The following is a 26,886-nucleotide window of genomic DNA, read 5'->3' on the forward strand; positions in this document are numbered from 1 at the left end:
AAATACATCCCTATTCATCTCTATGGCTTTTCCTCTGCTCTGTTCACACGGGCAGCTTCACTGCAACTTCAGCTCGGAATAGAATTCCAGACATGATTTGGCTTTTCTTTCCGTCAATAAAACTGTTTAAAAACACACAGGCGGAAGAACACAATTCACATTCAATTAAGGTTCCAAATTCTTCCCATTAAAGCATTTACGTCGCTGCTCTTTATGGCCCTGCCCGGAGTCTATTGATCCTGTGCTCCGGCATCATTTGGGCTCAGCTGAAAAGTCCATTTTGTTCCGGCAGAGCTAATAGGGTTTTTTGATTGGGGTTTCTCTCCAATCGCACAAACTCCATTCATAGGTCTAATGACTAGGGATGCACCGAATCCACTATTTAGGATTCAGCCGTTTCCGTGAATCCTTGGATGAAAGATTCGGCTGAATACCGAACCGAAACCGAATCAGGGGCAGGAAAGGAAAAAGTGGAAACAATTCTTCTTTTGTGGCAAAAAGTCATGTGATTTCCCTACCTGCCCCTAATTTACATATGCAAATAAGGATTCGGTTTGGCCAGGCTCAAGGATTCAGCCGAATCCAAATCCTGCTGAAAAAGGCCGAATCCTGGCTGAATCCCGAACTGAATCCTGGATTCGGGGGATCCCTACAAATAGGGTTGCCACCTTTTCTGGAAAACAATACCGGCCTTACTATATATTTAGCTTTTTTCCCTATTAATAACATTGGGACAAACCATCATTTTTAGCGGCCAGGCCAGTAAAATACCGGCCAGTTGGCAACCCTACCTACAAATGACAGAGCCAGGGAGCGTCAGGAGATGCTTCCAGCTTCTATAAATTAAGCACTTTCCTTGAGCCTGGCCTAAGGTTGAAGAGCAAGGAGCACCCAGGTTACAATGATAATACCAAGGTAAAAAGCAGCTCATGTCATGAAAATGAATTTATGTAAATTGCAAAAGTGCTCAGAAGAGCAGCCCAAGTCATTGTTATAAGTAATTCTGATAAACAAGATCTACAACAGCCAAAACAATTTTTTTTTTTTATGTGTCTCTGGTTAAATGATTTTCTTGCAAATATCCAGAGAAGAGCATCAGATGATTACGCAGCTCCCCCCGAGAAGCTTTCTATTCTCATAATAGAACTTGAGATTTGATTTCCAAGGTCTGTCTCTCGCCCCCCGAGGGCACAATCAGAGACTCGGCAAGAACTCAGACACCACTTCAGTGACAAACACACCGGCCTGTCACGTGATTACAGAATTCAGAATACAGATTCCTATCTGCCCCAACATCACTGACCCCTGGGACTGTTCCCCCCATAAAAATACGGTCTGTACCATTTGCACTCAGATACCCCAGGCACCCGCAAAGTAAACATTGTACAGTTAGGGGAACAGGTCTCCCAGTGTGGCCCTATCAGGACCCATTAGGGCCACACAGGAAGACGAGTTTCCCTTTAACTGAACATACTCCTAATGGGACCTTATTGGACCATGCTGGGAGACCTGTTCCCCTAATGCAGGGAACCCCAAACTTTTGAACCCGTGAGCAACATTCAGAAGTAAAAGGAGTCGGGGAGCAACACCAGCATGAAAAATGTTCTTGGGGTGCCAAATACGTGATGTAATTGACCATTTGGTAGCCCCTATGTGGATTGTCAACCTACATTGAGACTCTGTTTTGCAGTACATCTGGTTTTTATACAACCAAAACTTGTCTCCAAGCCTGGAATTCAAAAATAAGCTCCTACTTTGAGACCACTGGGAGCAACATCCAAGGGGTTGGAGAGCAATATGTTGCTCACGAGCTACTGGTTGGGGATCACTGGTCTAATGGGATCTGATAGGGCCTTACTGGGAGACCTTTTAACCTTTAACTCTACTTACTCCTATCAGTTCCCAATATGAGTATGTACCGTTTAGGGGAATGGGTTTCCCAGTATGGCCCTAATGGAACCCATTTACCTAACTGTACATACTCCTATAGGGACCTGATAGAGCCAAACTGGGAGACCTGTTCCCCCAACTGTTCATTATCCTAATGAGATCGGATAGGGCCAAATTGGGAGACCTGTTACCCTAAGTGTTCATAATCCTAATAAGATCTGACACTAGTGATGTGCAGGTCGGGTTTTTCTTGACCCGCATGACCCTAACCCGCCCTCCCTCAGCCGACGCCCGCCCTCATCAGATTTCCGGGTTCCTTTTATAGACCCGGCGCCAACGTCACAAAAGGGGCGGGGAGAGTAGGAGAAGAGCTCAACCCACACCCGCCCACCACCCGAGAAGAGGAGTCCGAGGTCGGCCCGAACCCTCCCGACTAGCGGGTATCAAGCCGGCCCACACATCACTACTGTACATACTCCTGTTCCCCTAAATTCTACATACTCCTGTTTGGACCTGATAGGGCCATGTTGGGTGACTTGTTCCTCTGTCAGGTCCCATCAGGAGTATGTAGAGTTTAGGAGGACAGGTCTCCCAAAGTGGCCTTATCAGGTCCCGTTAAAGAGTATGTACAGTTAGGGGAACAGGTCCTGTTAGGGCCACTCTGGGACACCCATTCCCCTAAACTCTACATACTCACAGGAGCTGATAGAGGAATAAGTCACCCAGCATGGCCATATCAGGTCCCAACTGGAGTAAGAACAGTTTAGGGGAGCACGTCTCCCAGCGTTGCTCTATCACCTCCTGTTAGAACATCTGCTGCTTGGGGTGGCTCAGTAGCATCACCAATAATGTCACGGGATGACCAACAGCAATTAAACTGCAGCAAGAACGAATGACGGTCGCATGTTGTGTGCGGTTCTATCAAAGTCCCCACCTAATTAACAGACCCCCCCACCCAATGCATCTCCTCTGGCTACGGTTACCTCTTTATTGCTGTAAATTATATAACTGCCATTCTCCGTGCCATCCTACCGTCATTCCAAAGCAACATCATCTTAATCACACGCCTCCCTCTTTAATTAGTTCTCATTGTGCTCCGTCATTTAATTCAATGTACTGAGGCCTTGCTTTGCCCTCTTTCTCCTCTCTCCTATAATATCACTTTATTTTACTCAACACATATATAAAGTGGTATAAAACGTCGCTAAGATTCCATCTAAGAACAGGGCTGGTGTATGATTTGCCATGTACAGCAGCAACATGAGCTCCTGCCAGATACTGGAGTAAAACCCACCGGCAAAATAACTCGTTACCTTCTCGTTTCATGCCCATGGCCAGGCATTTCTGGTACCGGCAGTACTGGCACCGGTTCCTCTGGCGTTTGTCGATCATACAGTCTTTGCTATCCCTGCACGTGTAAGTCAGGTCCTTCCGCACCGTCCGCTTGAAAAACCCCTTGCAGCCCTCGCAGCTGTAAACCCCGTAATGTTTGCCTGCGAGAGAGAGAGAGAAGGGTTAAAAAATGGCAGCCGCAGGGTTCAGTAGTATTTTAGAGTTCCTGAAAATTCTTTGGAGCAGGCACTCAAATAAAGGCAATTTTCCACCAGGCAGTTGAATCAAAGTGTCAGTTTATTTTGTCCACAGCCTAACGCGTTTCGTGCTACAAACACGTAGGGGGTAACTCCGAATGCAAAAATCACATAAAAATTGTGATTTTATATATATATATATATATATATATATATATATATATATATATATATATATATATATAAATAAATCAGACTTTTAAAAAATCACGCATTTTTCAGAATTTATTAAACCCCCGAGGATGGAAAAGTCCGAATCAGAAAATCCGGTATCTCAGACCTGTCGAGGTTGCACATAAGTCAATGGGAGAAGTCCCAATGATTTTTTGATGTGCGCTGGGTTTCGTGCAATACCTCAAAGTTTTCGGGCAAAAAACATAAGAAATTTGAGTTTTCAGGTAAAATATCTGAGTTTTTGGGTGAAAAATCCGAAAAAAGTCCAGCAAAGCAAATTTTGGGAAAATGTAATAATAAATAAGCGTAACAAACCCGAGCTGATTTGATGAGATTGATATAAAATCAAGACTTTGATAAATAACCCCCTTAAGGTGGCCATAGACGCACAGATAATACCGTAAGAAACAAATTTTCGTACGATATTTGGTGTGTGTATGGTGGAAAAAGAGTTGGCAGAAGACTTGGATATTGGTCGGCTCGCCGATCGGGCTGGACGGAAAATTTTGATCGGGTGCCATTGTTAGTGCTGAATCATCAGATACAGGTAGAATTCTATTGTTTATATAGTGAATAAAGTACCCCCTCTTGTAAAATATAAGGATATTATAAGTTACAGAGGAGTTTCATGACCATATAAAAACACGAGGCCGAAGGCTGTTTTTATACAGGTCATGGAACCCCGAGGTAACTTCTAATATCCTCGTATTTTGCAACAGGGGGTACTTTATTTATTATAATACACAAATTTCAGTGAGTCATGTGACAGAAATGACATCAGAACTCACCGTTTATAACTGATGACATCAGAACTCACCGTTTATAAGGATATAATGTACAAGATATTCATGGCTTTTGTGTATTATATCTGTATATCTGACCATTCAGCTCTACACGTGTGTATTGAAACGAACCATCTTTTTTGGAAACATCTTTCCCAAGAAAGATGGTAACTGTTACGTCTATGGCCACCTTAAGTCATAGGTTATCTGTACAGAGCTAAGCCTCTGGCTAAGTGTTTGTAACATGAAACGCGTACGGCTGTGGGGACAATAAACTGACACTTTGATTCAACTGCATTTTCCAAAGAATTTCTGCTTTGTCCGCTTCCCATGCTGAGGGCTTAGGGCGCTGCACGTTGAGTAATCATCTTACTACTTAGCGACCCCTTTTTCAAGGTTTATTATTTTAGAGTTCCTGTCCCTTTAAACGTCCCTCCTCTCTCCCGGCTCCCCTGTATAAATAGCTGAGCCCTACCTACAGCTGCTATTTTGGCAGCCGCCTCTATTTGCTCTCGATACCGCGGCCAATCACAGCAGGAATGTGACAGGTCGGCACACCTGGGCGTTTGGCACGAACGACTTAGCGGCGGCGGCTACGTGTGGGAAACAATCGCTTTATTATAATTGATTGCAGGCGAATGTATCTTGATAGGCAGATAACCTCGCCGCTCGCCTGCTTCTCCTAGCCAGAGAAGTGCAGTTCACCTGTGTCAGGTTTAAAGGGGATATAAACCCAAACAATGTCGATTTAGCCTCATAGTTGTAGCTAAAACTGCACAATTCTCTCCTCTTGCTGCCGCCTGCCAATGGAAATGTAACTGCACGCTCCTTTTGTAAATCAGTGCTTTCCTGTGTTACCGTCGCTTTAAGGGCCCGGCACAATCCGATAATCTACGCAATTAAGTATAAGGCATGTTTGGGCCATATGGTGCCTCGGCTCCGGCATGTTGTGGGAGAACATGACATTAATAAAAAGCCTTTTCCCGTGGAGAGTCGGCAGACTAGCGGCTGTAACTGAACTACAAATCCCAGCATGTGCCCATTCTCCCATTGGAGGAATTATTTTCCAGTAGACACTTGTCTGAATAGTTAAACTAATACTACTTTATGGGTGCACACCTTCTACTGTGGTTGCTAGGGTCCCACTAACCCTAGCAACCCACTTCTAAATCACCGCAGCAATCTCAGACGACCTTGCTTCCCATCACATTTGGGAACTTATGCAGAAGGTCATTGGCCTGTAGGATGAACTGGTATTTCCGGCAGCGTGGGCTAAATGGACCTTTATTAGCCGCTCCTTCCACAGTCTATTCCTTTCCCATTTCCTCATTCACATTCATGGAGGGTCATTTCTGACTTGCAATAAGCTTTAAATAACATAATAGATTCCCTTCTTTGCCTTTTGCAACCACACGCCAGACACGGTGGAGACAGACATATGAAAAAGCACAACCCCCCCCCCCCCCCCCCCCCCGGCCACAGCCCCCCGGGCACCACAAACTTCCTTTTATGATTTCATCAAACTCACGAGAGGGGCTTGTACTGAATCCTGTCGTTAATCAGATCTGCACGGCAACAGCACATGAGGGCCCATCAAGTACATTCCCTCCTCCCATATGTATAAATACAAATATACAGAGAAGGAATGTTCTGGGCACACAATAAGCTATACCCTCATACTGTACTGTCTAAGGGAATCAATATGGCACCTCCCTCTTCCCATATGTATAAATACAAATATACAGAGAAGGAATGTTCTGGGCACACAATAAGCTATACCCTCATACTGTACTGTCTAAGGGAATCAATATGGCACCTCCCTCCTCCCATATGTATATATACAAATATACAGAGAAGGAATGTTCTGGGCACACAATAAGCTATACCCTCATACTGTACTGTCTAAGGGAATCAATATGGCACCTCCCTCCTCCCATATGTATAAATACAAATATACAGAGAAGGAATGTTCTGGGCACACAATAAGCTATACCCTCATACTGTACTATCTAAGGGAATCAATATGGCACCTCCTCCTCCCATATGTATAAATACAAATATACAGAGAAGGAATGTTCTGGGCACACAATAAGCTATACCCTCATACTGTACTGTCTAAGGGAATCAATATGGCACCTCCTCCCATATGTATAAATACAAATATACAGAGAAGGAATGTTCTGGGCACACAATAAGCTATACCCTCATACTGTACTGTCTAAGGGAATCAATATGGCACCTCCTCCCATATGTATAAATACAAATATACAGAGAAGGAATGTTCTGGGCACACAATAAGCTATACCCTCATACTGTACTGTCTAAGGGAATCAATATGGCACCTCCTCCTCCCATATGTATAAATACAAATATACAGAGAAGGAATGTTCTGGGCACACAATAAGCTATACCCTCATACTGTACTGTCTAAGGGAATCAATATGGCACCTCCCTCCTCCCATATGTATAAATACAAATATACAGAGAAGGAATGCTCTGGGCACACAATAAGCTATACCCTCATACTGTACTGTCTAAGGGAATCAATATGGCATCTCCCTCCTCCCATATGTATAAATAAAAATATACAGAGAAGGAATGTTCTGGGCACACAATAAGCTATACCCTCATACTGTACTGTCTAAGGTAATCAATATGGCACCTCCTCCTCCCATATGTATAAATACAAATATACAGAGAAGGAATGTTCTGGGCACACAATAAGCTATACCCTCATACTGTACTGTCTAAGGGAATCAATATGGCACCTCCCTCCTCCCATATGTATAAAAACAAATATACAGAGAAGGAATGTTCTGGGCACACAATAAGCTATAAAAAGACACACAAGCAGAGTACAGCCGCATCACTACCTGAAGATCTGTCACCACAGATGGCGCAGATGTGCTTAGTGAAAGAGGCCATAGCTCCGGAGGGATGCATGGGTACTTTAAGGATGCCGTTGATTCCCGGAGGAGGCTTGATGTCTTCTGTGCTGCTGACCGAGTTCATGGGGGAATGGATCTGAAAAGCAGAGAGAATTACACACACACACACATATATATATATATATACACATAAATATAGAGCAATAAATTCCCTAGCGACTCAAGCCATAGAACCAGATACATAGTGGTGGCATATTATATTTAAAATGTGCAGTTTTATTCAGCAGTTCTTTTTGTGGGAGGCTTGGAGGACTGAACTATCGCCGACAATGGGGATTCTATATGGCAGCTCCCTCCCATACATGTCAGTTATATCAAGAGAAGGACTTGGATCACCACGTGGTTGTATATCTTAGTAGAGGATTATTCACTTTACTCTCATCCTGTATAACATTTTTTACACACTCCTGTTGATGCTTCTCCACCTTGCAACTCCCTTCCTCCATTCAATGGCGGCCCCTGTCCAACATTCTACTCCTACAATTCCCTAAAAATCTGTCCTATGGACATCAGCAATGTCTGCTCAGCGGATACTCTGCAAACTTTCACTTCTTGCTCCACTGAGAAGAACTAGCTGTTTGGGGCACATATAGAGATTGATTGTTCCAGTGAGAAGAACTAGCTGTTTGGGGCACATATAGAGATCAATTGTTCCAGTGAGAAGAACTAGCTGTTTGGTGCACATATAGAGATTGATTGTTCCAGTGAGAAGAACTAGCTGTTTGGGGCACATATAGAGATTGATTGTTCCAGTGAGAAGAACTAGCTGTTTGGGGCACATATAGAGATCGATTGTTCTAGTGAGAAGAACTAGCTGTTTGGGGCACATATAGAGATCAATTGTTCTAGTGAGAAGAACTAGCTGTTTGGGGCACATATAGAGATCAATTGTTCCAGTGAGAAGAACTAGCTGTTTGGGGCACATATAGAGATTGATTGTTCTAGTGAGAAGAACTAGCTGTTTGGGGCACATATAGAGATTGATTGTTCCAGTGAGAAGAACTAGCTGTTTGGGGCACATATAGAGATTGATTGTTCTAGTGAGAAGAACTAGCTGTTTGGGGCACATATAGAGATTGATTGTTCCAGTGAGAAGAACTAGCTGTTTGGGGCACATATAGAGATCAATTGTTCTAGTGAGAAGAACTAGCTGTTTGGGGCACATATAGAGATTGATTGTTCCAGTGAGAAGAACTAGCTGTTTGGGGCACATATAGAGATTGATTGTTCTAGTGAGAAGAACTAGCTGTTTGGGGCACATATAGAGATTGATTGTTCCAGTGAGAAGAACTAGCTGTTTGGGGCCCATATAGAGATTGATTGTTCCAGTGAGAAGAACTAACTGTTTGGGGCACATATAGAGATTGATTGTTCCAGTGAGAAGAACTAGCTGTTTGGGGCACATATAGAGATTGATTGTTCCAGTGAGAAGAACTAGCTGTTTGGGGCACATATAGAGATTGATTGTTCCAGTGAGAAGAACTAGCTGTTTGGGGCACATATAGAGATCGATTGTTCTAGTGAGAAGAACTAGCTATTTGGGGCACATATAGAGATTGATTATTCTAGTGAGAAGAACTAGCTGTTTGGGGCACATATAGAGATTGATTGTTCCAGTGAGAAGAACTAGCTGTTTGGGGCCCATATAGAGATTGATTGTTCCAGTGAGAAGAACTAGCTGTTTGGGGCACATATAGAGATTGATTGTTCCAGTGAGAAGAACTAGCTGTTTGGGGCACATATAGAGATTGATTGTTCCAGTGAGAAGAACTAGCTGTTTGGGGCACATATAGTGAGCACTTGCTTCAGTGAGAAGAACTAGTAACAACTTCTCTTTAAGGCTGGCAGAGTAGTAATGAACCCAAGTCAGGTTAATTGGAGGTGCATTCACTCATATAAGAGGCTAATCCAAACTCTTCCAGAACAGATGAATACTTTTACTTTCCATGTTGACTAAGAGCCTGGGGGAGTTCCATTGTATCCGCACTTAAACCTGCTTTTATGCAGGGCCCCCTGATAGGCCGGAGTTGTGGTTAACAGGTAACAGAGAGGCCCCGGAGATGACGGGAGGATAATAGTGGGCTTATTAAGGGAACATGCCTCAGGTGTTCCACCTCCTCTCCAGGTAAAGGGGTCGGGGAAGCTCTCGCAGGTCCCAAAATCCCCATTACAATGGGATCACAGAGATGAGCTTTCATTTCTGCATCAGGGTCTTGGCTTTGGGGGGTGCCCATTTGCCAGCCTGTGGGTAAGGTAAGAACCCAGGTGATCATCAAGAGTTATACAGCACCCCTTGTGGGTGGCACCCATGTCTCTCTCTCTCACCAAGCGACTCCTACGTGTCCCCCTCAGAAAGTGGCTGGATTTTCCGCTCGGATATCCCGGCAGAAGCCAACCAGGCGAGCCTTAATCACAAGCAACATCTGCCATCTGATTTAACCCACCTTCCATCACTGGAGGGACTGCGTGCCAAGGACAAATTCCTCTGCTACGCGCTCTTTAATATTTACCCAAATCCCACTAATAAAGTCCCGGCTTTGCAGAGCTTCATAATACGATGAAAATGGCACACGGCAATAGAGAAAGGGCATAATCCTCAGCGTTTAAGTCTGCGCATGAGAAAATGACAGTTTGGCTATAGAGGACGTGGCAGTGATATCAATATTATGATTATGTCCTACAAAAGGCAATTCTGCGTTCAGCAGCCCCGGGCAGGACCAATCAATTCTGACAACAAGCAGATTAAAGGCAACACAGTGCCAGGCTCAGTCATTATTCCCCTGCTCCTTCCATAGAAAACTGTCATTAAACTGCCAATATGGCATCAACAACACCCTGCAGGTGCCCAAAACTGACACCTGCCTTGGCATCTCACCTTTAGCTGCAAGGGGAAGGGCTCAGAACATAACCCATAGGACCCCATGCTTTATATTAATAATACTAATTACAGCCTGTAATCTCTGCCCATGCTAATGCACTAATGGGCACGCTTGTCAGCGGGCAGAGCTCTTCTTTAGTTATACCCTCCAGAGCATCTCGTCTGACTCCAGACCCTAAAATAAAATACTTGAAAGGAAAGTGAATTGCTGATGCCCTGTGATCCGTATTCGCTGGCACGAGCTTGGCGCCATGGATAAAGTGGCAAAGCCCAGATGACTTGTGGCAGGTGGCAGTTAGCTGGCTGCCATGTTACTTATTTTAGTGTCATCTCTGTACTGCTAGGGGGGGGCAAAGAGATGGAGACCATCTTTCATCAGGCGGCACTTCTCTGCCTTTAGAGGTGCCAACGAGAGTGACCTGATAGCTGCACTTTATTCAGGCATGACCCATTACATAAAGGGATACCGTCATGGGAAAACATGTTTTTTACAAAACACATCAGTTAATAGTGCTGCTCCAGCAGAATTCCGCACTGAAATCCAATTCTCAACAGAGCAAACAGATTTTTTTATATTCAATTTTGAAATCTGAAATGGGGCTAGACATATTGTCAGTTTCCCAGCTGCCCCCAGTCATGTGACTTGTGCCTGCATTTTAGGATGGAACTACTTTCTGGCAGGCTGTTATTTCTCCTACTCAATGTAACTGAATGTGTCTCAGTGGGACCTGGATTTTACTATTGAGTTTTGTTCTTAGATCTACCAGGCAGCTGTTATCTTGTGCTAAGGTGGCCATACACGGGCCGATAAAAGCTGCCGACAGACCATGTCGGTAGCTTATTGGCCCGTGTATGGGGCCCCCCGACGGGCTTCCCCGATCGAGATCTAGCCGAAAGTTGGCCAGATCTCGTTCGGATGGGACTAAAAATCCAGTCGGGTCGCGGCCGCATCTGTTCTTTGATGCGATCCGCCTGCCCGTAACAATCTGTTAGGATCCGATCGTTGGGCCCAAGGGCCCACGATTGGGTCAGCCCGATATTGCCCACCTCAAGGTGGGCATATAGGGGAGAGATCGACTCGCTTGGCGACATCGGCAAACGAGCGGATCTCTCCGTATATGGCCACTTTTAGGGAGCTGCTATCTGGTTACCTTCCCATTGTTCTGTTGTTAGGCTGCTGGGGGGAAAGGGAAGGGGTGATATCACTCCAACTTGCAGTACAGCAGTAAAGAGTGATTGAAGTTTATCAGAGCACAAGTCACATGACTGGGGCACCTGAGAAACGGACAATATGTCTAGCCCCATGTCAGATTTCAAAAAGAAATATAAAAAAAATCTGTTTGCTCTTTTGAGAACCGGATTTCAGTGCAGAATTCTGCTGAAGCAGCACTATTAAATGATGTGTTTTGAAAAAAACATTTTTTCCCATGACAGTATCCCTTTAAACTATTCATTTCTTTTGCCAATTGGGTTGTGCCCCTACTACCTGTGGGGAACATGGAGCCATTGACATTTGGAGCAAAACACTTTAAATAGTCATGTTGGGGGCTTTCCCACAATGCTCAGCAACTCACCTGAGGGCTGCCTGTTCCATAGCCGAGGCCGGGAGTCGAAGGAATGGCCATTGATGGGCCCAGCGGAGGGCTGATAACAGAGAAAGGTGGGCCCATTCCATTGATGGGGGAGCTGAGGGGAGAGGGGAGCTGAGTAGGGGAACCTAGGGAGTTGTTTAAGCCAGAGTTGCCGAGGGACGGATGGAGCAGAGGGGCAGTCATAGACCCACGGAGGCCCGAGGAGCTTAAGGACGAAGAGTTTACCTGGCTGGAAAAATCTGTAATACAAAAAAAAAAAAAAAAGGAAACGTTAACAATGTGTGTAACTAACACTCACACAACTCAATAATTCTGTAGCCAACATTTCTCTAACATTCTAGTTTATTCTAACATTTATAGTTTTATGGTACAGTATGGGACCTGTAATCCAGAATGCTCGGGACCTGGGGTTTTCCAGATAATGGATCTTTGCATAATTTGGATCTTCATACTCTAAATCTACTAGAAAATCATGTAAATATTAAATAAACCCAATAGACTTGTTTCTTATTGGTTTGGATCAAGTACAAGCTACTGTTTTATTATTGCAGAGAAAAAAGAAATAATTTTTAAAATTTTTAATTATTTGGTTAAATGGAGTCTATGGGAGACGTCCTTTCCGTAATTTGGAGCTTTTTTGGATAATGGGTTTCCGGATAATGGATCCCATACTTGTATCTCTCTGTACATATGAGCAAACTTAGGGGCTATTCCTGCTGAACTGTGCTTAGTACAGGGGATACCTATGCTGCCATAGTTTTATGGGATCTCTCTGTACAGACTATGAGCAAACCTAGGGGACTGTTCCTGCTGAATTGTGCTTAGTACAGGGGATACCTATGCTGCCATAGTTTTATGGGATCTCTCTGTACAGACTATGAGCAAACTTAGGGGGCTGTTCCTGCTGAATTGTGCTTAGTACAGGGAATACCTATGCTGCCATAGTTTTATGGGATCTCTCTGTACAGACTATGAGCAAACTTAGGGACTGTTCCTGCTGAATTGTACTTAGTACAGGGAATACCTATGCTACCATAGTTTTATGGTATCTCTCTATACAGACTATGAGCAAACTTATGGACTGTTCCTGCTGAATTGTGCTTAGTACAGGGAATACCTATACTGCCATAGTTTTATGGAATCTCTCTGTACAGACTATGAGCAAACTTAGGGGCTGTTCCTGCTGAATTGTGCTTAGTACAGGGGAATACCTATGCTGCCATAGTTTTATGGGATCTCTCTGTACAGACTATGAGCAAACTTAGGGACTGTTCCTGCTGAAATGTAAATAGTACAGCAAATACCTATGCACCAAGCTTCATTCTTGTGAAAAGAATAATTTATTTTGGTACTTATGAAGTATGTTGCCCTGTGCCACTATGAGTGAGCCGTTGTTTACTTAGGCAGGGGCAACCTATTCTCACGCTAGAGCTACTTGTCGCACAGAATGTAAATAGCAATAAGTGGAGCGGCCAGGGGAACATGTCAGCGGATTGAAGTAAATAAAATAAAAAGGAGAAAGAGAAAGCGGATATCCTTGTATTGTGAGCGAGTCGCTCTGTACATAAACATCCCTGAGCAGAGACAGCACAGCGAGAGCTCAGAGCACTTTCCTTCTCACCCTGACATACTGACCCCTGATTTTTACTTTATTTATATTCCAACAGCAGCACATCCCTCCCATATGTATACAAATATACAGAGAAGGAATGTTCTGGGCACACAACAAGCTATACCCTCATACTGTACTGTCTAAGGGAATCAATATGGCACCTCCTCCTCCCATATGTATAAATACAAATATACAGAGAAGGAATGTTCTGGGCACACAATAAGCTTTACCCTCATACTGTACTGTCTAAGGGAATCAATATGGCACCTCCTCCTCCCATATGTATAAATACAAATATACAGAGAAGGAATGTTCTGGGCACACAATAAGCTATACCCTCATACTGTACTGTCTAAGGGAATCAATATGGCACCTCCTCCCATATGTATAAATACAAATATACAGAGAAGGAATGTTCTGGGCACACAATAAGATGTTTCCTTATTAATAGAAGATTACTAATAAATTTTAATCCTCTCTAATTTTAACACTTTTGCCCAGAATTGACATTGACGCTGATTTCTGGTGAAACACAAACCTCTGCGTTTTTCTCACTTACACTATAAAAGTTATTTCTAAATGTCAAACCACAAATTGCATCACGTGTAAGAGCGAATCCGCCCCGTTTCTCATTCAGCCCTATGAACTGATCGCTTCTCGTGGTCACGTGTTTATATGCCGAGTGGCGTATGACTAATTGTGCCCTTCGCTTACACTTCATTTCAGCGGCTCACAGGCAGGAGGGCCCCCGGGAACCAGAATTCCCCTTGATGTTTTTGCAGCTTTACAGTCAGAAGGGGATTTAATTTGAACAATTCAGCAACCAAATCTACTGTCCCACCCACCCCGGCATGGATCGGAGATTTCAAGCTCCACCTCCAAACTTTGGGATTCCCCCCTATGGGGATGTTTCTTCTTTACGAGGAAATCAGTAACTAAAAAACATTTCATGCCCCCGACCCCCTGCTCTCTTCATATTTAAAGGGGGTTAACCTTTCAGTTCATTTTCAGTATGTTATAGAATGGCTCATTCTAAGCAACTTTTCATTTGGTTTTTATTTATTTTTTTTTACACTTTTTGATTTATTTGCCTCTTATTTTTCCAGCTTTCAAATGGGGGGTCACTGACCCCATCTAAAAAACAAAAGCTCTGTAAGGCTACAAATGTATTGTTACTTTATCATCACTCAGCTTTCTATTCCGGTCTCTTATTCAGATTAATGCATGGTTGCTAGGATAATTGGGTCCCTAGCAACCAGACTGCTGAAATTGCCAACTGCAGAACTGCTGAATAAAAAGCTAAAGAACTCAGAAACCACAAATAATAAAAAAATAAGACCAATTGCAAATGATCTCAGAATATACCTCTCTATGTCGTACTAACGGTTAACGCAAAGGTGAACAACCCCTTTTAGACTTAGAGATGAAACCCTAAAACACAGATTCTACCCCCTCCCGGCACTAATCTATGTCACTGGCATTCACAGGGTTAAACTGACAACGTTAATCAATTTCATATCCTCCTTGGGGATGGGAAAACGGGGGGCAATGTAGGAAACCTGGGGCTTCCGATATGAGGATAACAAGTGTCCAAAAATCAGCCCTATGAATGCCGAGGGCCCAACAGTCATGAACACTATGTTCCTGCTGGGTATTGACAGTAGCCCTACAACAGAGACATGGAAGCAGCTTCCTGTTCTAGAGAGCAGGAAGTGAGGAGTGCAAAGGAAACTGCTTTTCCATTATCTTTACTTTGTAACAGTGGAAACCCTAAATGACAATGTAAATTCCCCAGAACCCTATGGACTCTATGGAGGCCGCAGCTTCATTGGAATCAATAGATTATCTCTCCTTTCAGCTCATTGTGGGGAGGGGGAATCAGATTACTTAGGAATACTTTCCCTTTAAGACAGACGCACAACCTTCTGAGCTGACATTTCGGTGCATTCCATGATGGCAAACATAATTAGAGGGAGCCGGGCAGGTACAAAACTGGCACACTTTAATGTCAACACCAGTTTCCCAAACTCCCGAGCAGTTGCAACGGCTTTTTAGCTTTTTCTTTCCTAATTTAACCTCAAATGAATTCTTTTTACTGACATTTAATAGCGACACCTGATACATCACACAGAGTCCAAACCGCAGCGGAATGAAGGAAGGGGCATGACGTGGGCACGGAGAGATTGCAGGGCATGCGGTGAGGAAAGTGCTGATCTCAAAACAGGAACTGAGTATGGGGAACTCAAGAGTCACTGCAGCACGGGGTCCCGCGTTAAAGGGACAACAATGATGAAAATATGGGAGGGGAATGCTGGGAACTGTAGAACCGGGTGATTCTGGGAGCGCTAATTGGTTTGCAAATGATCATTTTTGTAAACTAAAGTGATTGGCTGCAGCAATGACTGATATTGCCAGAAAGATGAAACCGATTGGCTGCAGCAATGACTGATAATGCCGATAAGATGAAACCGATTGGCTGCACCAATGACTGATACTGCCGGAAGGATGAAACCGATTGGCTGGACGCATCAGTGAATGGCCCATAGCTGATATGCAGATATGGCACTTGCTAGTGTGTCTCGGCCTATTCCACAGACTTCAGATAGAGCAGAATGAAACATCCGAGGCCTAGTCCTACCCTAATATTACTCACCCACGGGTGTAAGAGCTGCAGTGAGGGTGGAGATCACTGCGGATCACAGACAATAATCTATATTTTAGTCCTTCTGCGTTCCATGAGTGAGGCATCTAACAAGAGCAACTAAATATATATATATAATATATATATATATATATATATATATATATATATATATATATATATATATATATATATACTCACACAGGCAAACACAGCTACACTCACTCACTCTCTTCTCTTGCTTACACACCTTGTCATGATCTGTAAGCAAAGGCCAGTCTGACTGCTTTCTTACTAGGGCCACATAGATATAGGATGGGGTGCCCAGAACATTCCTTCTCTGTATATTTGTATTTATACATATGGGAGGAGGAGATGCCATATTGATTCCCTTAGACAGTACAGTATGAGGGTATAGCTTATTGTGTGCCCAGAACATTCCTTCTCTGTATATTTGTATTTATACATATGGGAGGAGTTGCCATATTGATTCCCTTAGACAGTACAGTATGAGGGTATAGCTTATTGTGTGCCCAGAACATTCCTTCTCTGTATATTTGTATTTATACATATGGGAGGAGGAGGTGCCATATTGATTCCCTTAGACAGTACAGTATGAGGGTATAGCTTATTGTCTGCCCAGAACATTCCTTCTCTGTATATTTGTATTTATAGATATGGTAGGAGGGAGGTGCCATATTGATTCCCTTAGACAATACAGTATGAGGGTATAGCTTATTGTGTGCCCAGAACATTCTTTCTCTGTATATTTGTATTTATACATATGGGAGGAGGAGGTGCCATATTGATTCCCTTAGACAGTACAGTATGAGGGTATAGCTTATTGTGTGCCCAGAACATTCCTTCTCTGTATATTTGTATTTATACATATGGGAGGAGGGAGGTGCCATATTGATTCCATTAGACAGTACAGTATGAGGGTATAGCTTATTGTGTGCCCAGAACATTCTTTCTCTGTATATTTGTATTTATACATATGGGAGGAGGAGGTGCCATATTGATTCCCTTAGACAGTACAGTATGAGGGTATAGCTTATTGTGTGCCCAGAACATTCCTTCTCTGTATATTTGTATTTATACATATGGGAGGAGGGAGGTGCCATATTCCCTTAGTATTGTTTTTTATGAAGGTCAACTATATCCATAAATACCAATGTACAGAGTTGTGGGCAGCCCTATTTAACGGAAAATAAGTAAAAGATAAGCCCTATTTATAGACACATTATATTTTCCACACCGAAAACTATCGAGCTGTGAAAGTAAGTTAAATTACAACCAGTCAGAGACATATCCTCAAACTACTAAAGCACATGACTAAAAAAACAAAATTGGTTTAAATGACTGGATAAATTGCCAACCCATTCACAAACACATTTGATCAGGTTGTTAAAGGAGTTACCATGTTTCATGAGTCAGAGCCAACAGTACAGAGAAGAGAAAGAGACAGACACAATGACAGTTACACAGAAGTATAAACCCAGTGAGAATGAGGAATGAATGGATATTGGGAAGTTGTATCAGGAGTCAGAGGCAGCAGTGCAGAGAAGAGAAAGGGACAGACACAATGACAGTTACACAGAACTATAAACCTAGTAAGAATGAGGAATGAATGGATATTGGGAAGTTGTATCAGGAGTCAGAGGCAGCAGTGCAGAGAAGAGAAAGGGACAGACACAATGACAGTTACACAGAACTATAAACCCAGTGAGAATGAGGAATGAATGGATATTGGGAAGTTGTATCAGGAGTCAGAGGCAGCAGTGCAGAGAAGAGAAAGGGACAGACACAATGACAGTTACACAGAACTATAAACCCAGTGAGAATGAGGAATGAATGGATATTGGGAAGTTGTATCAGGAGTCAGAAGCAGCAGTGCAGAGAAAGGGACAGACACAATGACAGTTACACAGAACTATAAACCCAGTGAGAATGAGGAATGAATGGATATTGGGAAGTTGTATCAGGAGTCAGAAGCAGCAGTGCAGAGAAAGGGACAGACACAATGACAGTTACACAGAACTATAAACCCAGTGAGAATGAGGAATGAATGGATATTGGGAAGTTGTATCAGGAGTCAGAGGCAGCAGTGCAGAGAAGAGAAAGGGACAGACACAATGACAGTTACACAGAACTATAAACCCAGTGAGAATGAGGAATGAATGGATATTGGGAAGTTGTATCAGGAGTCAGAAGCAGCAGTGCAGAGAAGAGAAAGGGACAGACACAATGACAGTTACACAGAACTATAAACCCAGTGAGAATGAGGAATGAATGGCTATTGGGAAGTTGTATCAGGAGTCAGAGGCAGCAGTGCAGAGAAAGGGACAGACACAATGACAGTTACACAGAACTATAAACCCAGTGAGAATGAGGAATGAATGGATATTGGGAAGTTGTATCAGGAGTCAGAGGCAGCAGTGCAGAGAAGAGAAAGGGACAGACACAATGACAGTTACACAGAACTATAAACCCAGTGAGAATGAGGAATGAATGGATATTGGGAAGTTGTATCAGGAGTCAGAGGCAGCAGTGCAGAGAAAGGGACAGACACAATGACAGTTACACAGAACTATAAACCCAGTGAGAATGAGGAATGAATGGATATTGGGAAGTTGTATCAGGAGTCAGAGGCAGCAGTGCAGAGAAAGGGACAGACACAATGACAGTTACACAGAACTATAAACCCAGTGAGAATGAGGAATGAATGGATATTGGGAAGTTGTATCAGGAGTCAGAGGCAGCAGTGCAGAGAAAGGGACAGACACAATGACAGTTACACAGAACTATAAACCCAGTGAGAATGAGGAATGAATGGATATTGGGAAGTTGTATCAGGAGTCAGAGGCAGCAGTGCAGAGAAAGGGACAGACATAATGACAGTTACACAGAACTATAAACCCAGTGAGAATGAGGAATGAATGGATATTGGGAAGTTGTATCAGGAGTCAGAGGCAGCAGTGCAGAGAAAGGGACAGACACAATGACAGTTACACAGAACTATAAACCCAGTGAGAATGAGGAATGAATGGATATTGGGAAGTTGTATCAGGAGTCAGAGGCAGCAGTGCAGAGAAAGGGACAGACACAATGACAGTTACACAGAACTATAAACCCAGTGAGAATGAGGAATGAATGGATATTGGGAAGTTGTATCAGGAGTCAGAGGCAGCAGTGCAGAGAAAGGGACAGACACAATGACAGTTACACAGAACTATAAACCCAGTGAGAATGAGGAATGAATGGATATTGGGAAGTTGTATCAGGAGTCAGAGGCAGCAGTGCAGAGAAAGGGACAGACACAATGACAGTTACACAGAACTATAAACCCAGTGAGAATGAGGAATGAATGGATATTGGGAAGTTGTATCAGGAGTCAGAGGCAGCAGTGCAGAGAAAGGGACAGACACAATGACAGTTACACAGAACTATAAACCCAGTGAGAATGAGGAATGAATGGATATTGGGAAGTTGTATCAGGAGTCAGAGGCAGCAGTGCAGAGAAGAGAAAGGGACAGACACAATGACAGTTACACAGAACTATAAACCCAGTGAGAATGAGGAATGAATGGATATTGGGAAGTTGTATCAGGAGTCAGAAGCAGCAGTGCAGAGAAGAGAAAGGGACAGACACAATGACAGTTACACAGACGTTGCTCAAAATCACATTTTCTTCCATGGAAGATTACTTGTGGGTTAATTTCCCCTTTACGAGAGAATGTATTAATAGGGCCGGTTTAGTTTCCTTCCTGAGTGCAGATACATTGTATAGAATACAGTGCAATAGTTACAAAGTGCTCCTTAGGCGTAAGAACAGGCTGTATTTTATGCATCAGCCCATGTGATGGAGAATACAATGCGGAGTGGCATGAGTCGGAACATACTGTTACATTTGTAGCATTCTTAGAATTCATCATAAAAACAACTCATCTCAGCCTCAAACACCCTCCTACATCTTCTACATCTACTGAGAATGATCCCTTTCCACCTAGTCCTATGGACTAATTAGTCAGTGCTAGGCCCCCCAGTACCTCTGGCCCCCCAACAATTGAAGGGTCTGCTTCCTCTACAGGAATCATGGGGGTGCCGGAGTGGTGGGCCCTTGTATGGGGTCCTTAGTTCAGGTTTTGCAGTCGGCCCTGTCTCCCCCGTCTGACACTGAGTTTGGGCCCTCCGGAAAGTTTGGGAATAAGACATTTTTGGTGTAACTAATTAGTCAGTGCCCCGCTGGGCCCCCCTGTACCTCTTCAGCCCCCCAACAACTGCAGGGTCTGCTTCCTCTACAGATACACTGCTCTCCTTAACAACAGACTCCAGGCTGGTGGAAATTTCCACTTAAGAGGCCGGCTGTGCCGCATCTTGAACACAATAAGAAAACATAAATATCCCAACAATGTGACCTCTTCCAATTATCAGTGTAATTGAGTTGTACGCTGACCCCGCCACCTCGTGCTCCACAGAGGGACCAATAATCCTTGGCCGATGGAGGGGGAAGAGACGCTCCAGACAGTGCCGAGAGTGTGTTTTGTTGGCAGCACAAAGAAATAGCAATAATTTCCCATGTAAGCAATATGAAAGCTATAATGTGGGACGGTTTCCTTGGCAACTGGCTAAAGGTTCTGCGGCAATGGTTTGGTCTCGTTTGTGAAAGAAAACATCACACACGCATCAAACAAACAATGTTGGGTCAACTGAAGAAATCCGATGTCCTCCATGTGAGCCAACAGCAACGGATTAGTAAGTTCTTGTTGGACTGATCCAAAGCACAACCAAAACACTTGGGGTCTCATAATGATGAAAGAGAAGGGGCAGTGGAGGTCTATACACAATGTTTGGGGTTTACATGCAGTTCCCATTCATTGAAAAGTCTACTTTCTAACACTAATATTCCCCAGCAGCCATAGAAGTGTCTCGTTCCCTCGCTAACCATCTCCACATGCCACCTTACACCTTGTGCAAACATGACCCTTCCACCAGCTGAGCTTCTTGGTTCTGGTTACCAGGGAAAGAACGATGACACAAGAGCACACACACAAAGATGGGAACAGAACACCGCCAGTACAAGCCCCTAAGGAGCAGAGTTATGGGCTGTGATAAATAGCTCAACCAGCCTCGTGTTGTTGTATAAACAGATCTGAGGGCAACGGAGGCCCACCACGTCTAACCCCCCACTTTCTGCACGCCGCTTGGAGTAGGTCTCTGAAAATATATCAGTTACACGTAGTAGAACCGACACCACGGTGGTAACCCGAGTCCCACCAGGCAACAAGCTGTCTGCCTCCTCCTGTAGGGAACCTGCATGGGCTGCATGAGGTCTCACAAAGCTCTCTCCAGGGTCAGCAGGTTGGAGGCTTTTTGTTCCCAATAAAGTCAAAATAAATAAATAAAAGGAGCTGGATAATATCGGTCAGCCAGTCCCCAACTAAGGCCCAGGGGAGGAAATCTAGACTGAGCATTCTGGATGTTTAAATATGGTAAAAACATGTGTCTCCTTGGAAGCTGCTTTGATAGAGAAGATATAGGAAATCATAACAGTGTTATATTCTTTGATTCGTGTGTGCAGGAACCTCTGATCTATCTCAGGTGACTTCCGTTTTGGCATATGGTTCCCTGGACTTTTCCTTACTTGTTCCATAAAATAACAATAAATAGACATTGACATGCATGTCTCCGCATGTAGCTGCACTGTCTCAGTCCTTGTTTCACCCGTGAGCAATCATGGAATCCGTGTGAGTCACAGAACCTGGTGTACCTCTGCATAAACCAAAAATGAGGGCTCTCGGCATCTATGGTCATAACTACAGAGGAAGCAGACCCTGCATCTGCAGGGGGTCCAGGCTGTAAAGGGGCCCCACGAGGGCCCTAATTCATATACAATTTCAATAAATATTGGTAAAACGGTTCAACCTCTAGACCAGGGATCCCCAACCTGTGAGCCCATGGGCAACATTCAGAAGTAAAAGGAGTTGGGGAGCAACACTAGCATTAAAATATTGCTGGGTGCCAAATAAGTGCTGTGATTGGCCATTTAGTAGACCCTATGTGGATTGTCAACCTACATTGAGGCTCTGTTTGGCAGTGCTCCTGGTTTTTTGCAGCCAAACTTGCCTCTAAGCGTGTAATAAGCATCTGCTTTAAGGCCACTGGGAGCAACATTCAAGGGGTTGGAGAGCAACATGTTACTCACGGTCTTATAGTTGGGGATCACTGATCAAGGGGCCTGAAAAATATTTTGGTGTGGGTCCCAGTAATTTCGAGGTACGCCAGCTTTCCATTTTCATCCGTGCTTCGAATATATAGCAAAACGATTTTTCCTGGAAGACGTTTGGTTAAAGAGCTACTACAGGTCAACGTTGGATCGTTTTTATTTTGACAATGCAGTTTCTTTTCCTTTCCTGGGCCCATCATTTCCTTTGTACTCTATGGGCCCCACATAGGCACCAATATTAACTGCTCGGCCAAAGTGGTATTTGTAACATTAGTGGTGGTGATAATACGGGTAAAAATCTCTCTGATTGACTTTTATACGTCCCAAGCCCCATTATAAGAGTCTGAAACAGGTGACTGGTCAGTCTTATAAAGGCAAAAACAAATGGTCCAACAATGATTTGCCTACGCTGGTATTTATGTTGTTTTCGGTTAAATATCAATCTCAATAACAGAATGTGACGCGTAGAATCACTGGGGAAAAAAAAAAGAACCTGTTTATGACTCTCCGACAAAAGTACCTCTGGCCAGACAGCCGTAAGGGAAAACGCACGCCCATTTAAAGAGACATGAACACTTTTTTAAGAAAAGAGAAAATGAACCAAAGCCAAGAGAAAATAATTACTACTATTATATTAGAGATTATTTAGTTTACAGTCTACCCTAGTGTTACATAACTAACAGACCATAGTAAAAAATTGTAGAGAGGGATATTCTGAGACGATTTGCAATTGGTTTTCATTTTTTATTATTTGTGGTTTTTGACCGATTTAGCTTGCCAGTTTGCCATTTCAGCCGAATTCCCCTAGCAACCATGCACTGATTTGAATAAGAGACTGGAATATGAATAGGAGAGGCCTATATAACTATGCATTTGTAGTTTTACCAAGTTTGTATTTAGATGGGGTCAGTGACCCTCGTTTGAAAGCTGGATAGAGTCAGAAGAAATAATTCAAAAACGATAAAATAAAAAATAAATACCAATTGAAGAGTTGCTTAGAATAAGCCATTCTATAACATACTAAGAGTTAACTTAAAGGGATACTGTCATGGGAAAAAAACATTTTTTCAAAATGAATCAGTTAATAGTGCTGCTCCAGCAGAATTCTGCACTGAAATCCATTTCTCAAAAGAGCAAACAGATTTTTCTATATTCAATTTTGAAATCTGACATGGGGCTAGACATTTTGTCAATTTCCCAGATGCCCCTGGTCATGCGACTTATCTCCCTGAACTGCCTCCCGTCGGCTAGAATTTAAATCGCCGGTGGGATGTCAATCACGAGGAAACATTGTGCGACTTCGAAAAACGAAGCGATCCAAATGTGCGATCCTACCGGCCATTTAGAGGCAGTTAGTGGAGATTAGTCGCCCCAAAGAAGAGGCAATTTATCGCCGGCCCGCTAAATCTCCCCAAATTTGAACGTGTGTCTCTGCCATAATGGGTTAAAACTAAAACAGCTGATGGTGAGAAGTCACAGTCTGAAGATTTCCTGAAACAATAATAAAAATGTGACCAGTAGCCGTTGATAAGTTTGAGCCGAGCCCAGTTCCTCCCTCTCTCCAACATCTGCACATGAAAAGGCTTCTGATAAGAGCTGTGTGTTTAAAGAGGCGGCGGGTCTGTATCATTGACAGATCCCAAGAAATAAATCCATCTTCATAAGATAAAAGCATTCCCAGAGCCTTAACCCCTTCTCCGATCAAGGGGAGCTCGGACACCCCAACAGTTACCTGCTCGGGGGCAGAAGGAAGGCAGAGAAAAGGGGAAATCAATGTTTATTTTGTTTAAACGGGTCCCGCATTGTGTGTCATTGGCTCTTGATCCGACTCTTTGGCTAATGTAATGGATCTGCTTGTAATTAGGGGTCGGCTGGGTCTTTGAAAGAAAAAAAAAAAATGGTTTTCACGTTAACAAGAACAGAACAAGCACGATCAAGCCATTAAACTGCAGGGGAATTTCAGATTTCACGTGTCGCTTTTAACCTGTGCCAAAAAGTGACGCAATTTTATCTCAATCCATCACAGGTTTTCGTTTTCTTTACTTGTACTGGAATTGGCATTCCTGAGCCCAATACAGGCCCGGCGATCAAATACAACTCCCAGCGCCCTACAGCGGTAAATAACATGTCTAATTGGGGGGGGTGTAATTTAAATTTAAAGGTAACAGGAAAGAGAAGGCAAAAAATTTAAAAACTAGAAAAGATGAAGGCCAGTTGGAAAGTTGCTGAGAATTAGCCATTCTATAACATACTAAAAGTTAACATAAAGGGGTTGTTTTTTGCAGTTATTTTTCATTTTTTATTATTTGCGTTTTTTTTACTTATTTAGCTTTTTATTCAGCAGTTTGGAATTTCGGGAATCTGGTTGCTAGGGTCCAAATTACCCCAACAACCATGCGCTGATTTGAACAAGAGACTGGAATATGAATAGGAGATGATGAGACATAAAGAGTAGCAATAACAATACATGTGGGGTCGGTGGCCCCTATTTGAAAACTGGAAAAAGAGTCAGAAAAAGAAGGCAAATAATTACAAGATTTCTAAGGAAAAAGAAAGACCAATTGAAATGCTGCTTAGAATTAACCATCTTATAAAAAGGTAACTGGAAAGTGAACCGCCTCTTTGAGAGTTTGGCATCAAGGAGACACAAGGATGGAGGTCCCTGCCCCATGGAGCTTGCAATCTCAAATGTATAGACAGCGGTCTGTCTAGGAAGGTGTATATATATATATATATATATATATATATATATATATATATATATATATATATATATATTTCTCTTTAATAATAAAACAGTCGCTTGTACTTGATCCCAACTAAGATATAATTAATCCTTATTGGAAGCAAAATCAGCCTATTGGGTTTATTTAATGTTTACATTATTTTCTAGTACATTTTTAAGGTATGGAGATCCAAATTACGGAAAGTTCTGTTATAAGGAAAACCCCAGGTCCTGACCATTCTGTATAACAGGTCCAATACACACACACACATATATATATATATATAGGTCAGAATACGACAAAGCGAAACGCGCTGGAGAAAACAGAACTTTCTGTAACAAAGGCCTAATGATGAACAGTTTTAATAAAGGGGGTATATTTGCCTTGAAAGAACACTGCAGTAACGATACACGTTTTCCACTCCACGTGTCCCCCCTCTCTATATCTCATCCCACCTCCGCTGGACCTTAATCTCACCTCCTAGACAAGAGGAACAGGCAAGACAAGTGGATTGTTCTAATGAGGACCAGATGATTGAAACACCATGGGGGGGAGAGGAGATGCAGTTACTATACACAGCTATTGGGCCAACTCATAGGTTAGAGGCACACAATACTATTAGGGGGAGATTAGTCGCCCAGTGACAAAGCACCTCGTCCTCGGGTGACTAATCTTCCCGAAATGCCTTCCTGTCACCTAGAATCTAAATCGATGGCGGGATGGCACCCTGAGTGAAGTCGTCTGACGAGGAAGGTTTTTCGGGGAGATTAGTCGCCCGAAGAAGAGGTGCTTTGTCACCAGGCAACTAAATCCCCCTGAATCTTAGCGTGTGCCCTTACCCTTAGGGCAGAGACACATGGTCAGATTCGGGGAGAGATTAGTCGCCCGGAGACAAATCTCCTCTTTTTCCAGGCAACTAATCTCCACAAACTGCTTTCCCCGGCTAGAATGATAATCGCCGGCGGGATGGCAATTGGATCGCTTTGTTTTTCCCTCACAAGGAAACATCGGAAACAAAGCGCTCCAATTGCCATCCAGCCGTCAATTTTCATTCTAGCCGGGGAAAGCAGTTTGTGGAGATTAGTCGCCCCGAACAATAAGAGATTTGTCGCCGGGCCACTAAACCTCCCCGAATCTGAGCCCTGACCCTTAAAGGCAAACTCCGATCTTATGGAGAATAGCCCTTATCTGCAAGTGGACTTTACTGTAACTGTTTTCTACCGCTGGTGCCAAAGAGTCACATTAAATAATCCACAAGGGCCGACCATTGTCCAAAATGGCACTTGTCAATCGCCAGATCAATCTCTGAGACTAAAGTTAAAGCTGTCGCTGGGCGTCACTTGTAGGGCTATCTGCTACTCATCCTCACGTTTCAAGGGGGAACTTTGTAGCAATTGCATTTTCAGACAAATACTGGAGCTGAAATGTCTGATATCGGTGCAGGAACGTTCTGAGCACCATTTGTCTTACAGGAATAGTCCATAATCACTGCGGGGGTCAGGTATCCGACTACTGAGCATGTTTTGGTTTACTGGAACGTGTCAGCGGCTTTGTTCTTCCCCACCCCGCGCCTGATTTACTGCTCCGACACAAGGGAAAGTCAGCCTGTGCTAGGACTTGTCTGAGCTCTGGCCAATGGGTCCAACCCTAGTGAAGGTTTCCCTCTCCGCGGGGCGCTTCCTTCTTGCCTGCCCCCCATCCAGGGACACCCTGCTTCTCTGCAAGTCTAAGCAAACATCCCCTCTCCCCTCTGCACTGATACACAGCCATTCATCAGATGAGAAAAGCACTGGAAGCAAATGAGACACAGGGCCCATAGCAAGCTCTA

General features: G+C 43.4%; 1 protein-coding gene across 3 annotated transcripts in view; it reads right to left on the minus strand.

The window, feature by feature from the left end:
• The window catches only part of rxra.L (retinoid X receptor alpha L homeolog), a 112,722-nt gene that overhangs the window by 25,309 nt on the left and 60,527 nt on the right, over window positions 1-26,886 (minus strand). For all 3 annotated transcript variants that reach the window (XM_018229492.2, XM_018229494.2, XM_018229493.2), the window contains exons 3-5: window positions 11,836-12,092; window positions 7,309-7,459; window positions 3,204-3,383 (exon numbers count right to left, since the gene is read on the minus strand). In XM_018229492.2, the coding sequence (XP_018084981.1) occupies window positions 3,204-3,383; window positions 7,309-7,459; window positions 11,836-12,092 (588 nt within the window). The remainder of the gene's footprint in view (window positions 1-3,203; window positions 3,384-7,308; window positions 7,460-11,835; window positions 12,093-26,886) is intronic.

The sequence above is a fragment of the Xenopus laevis genome, chromosome 8L, assembly GCF_017654675.1.
Source record: "Xenopus laevis strain J_2021 chromosome 8L, Xenopus_laevis_v10.1, whole genome shotgun sequence".
In the NCBI taxonomy this organism is placed as follows: Eukaryota; Metazoa; Chordata; class Amphibia; order Anura; family Pipidae; genus Xenopus; species Xenopus laevis.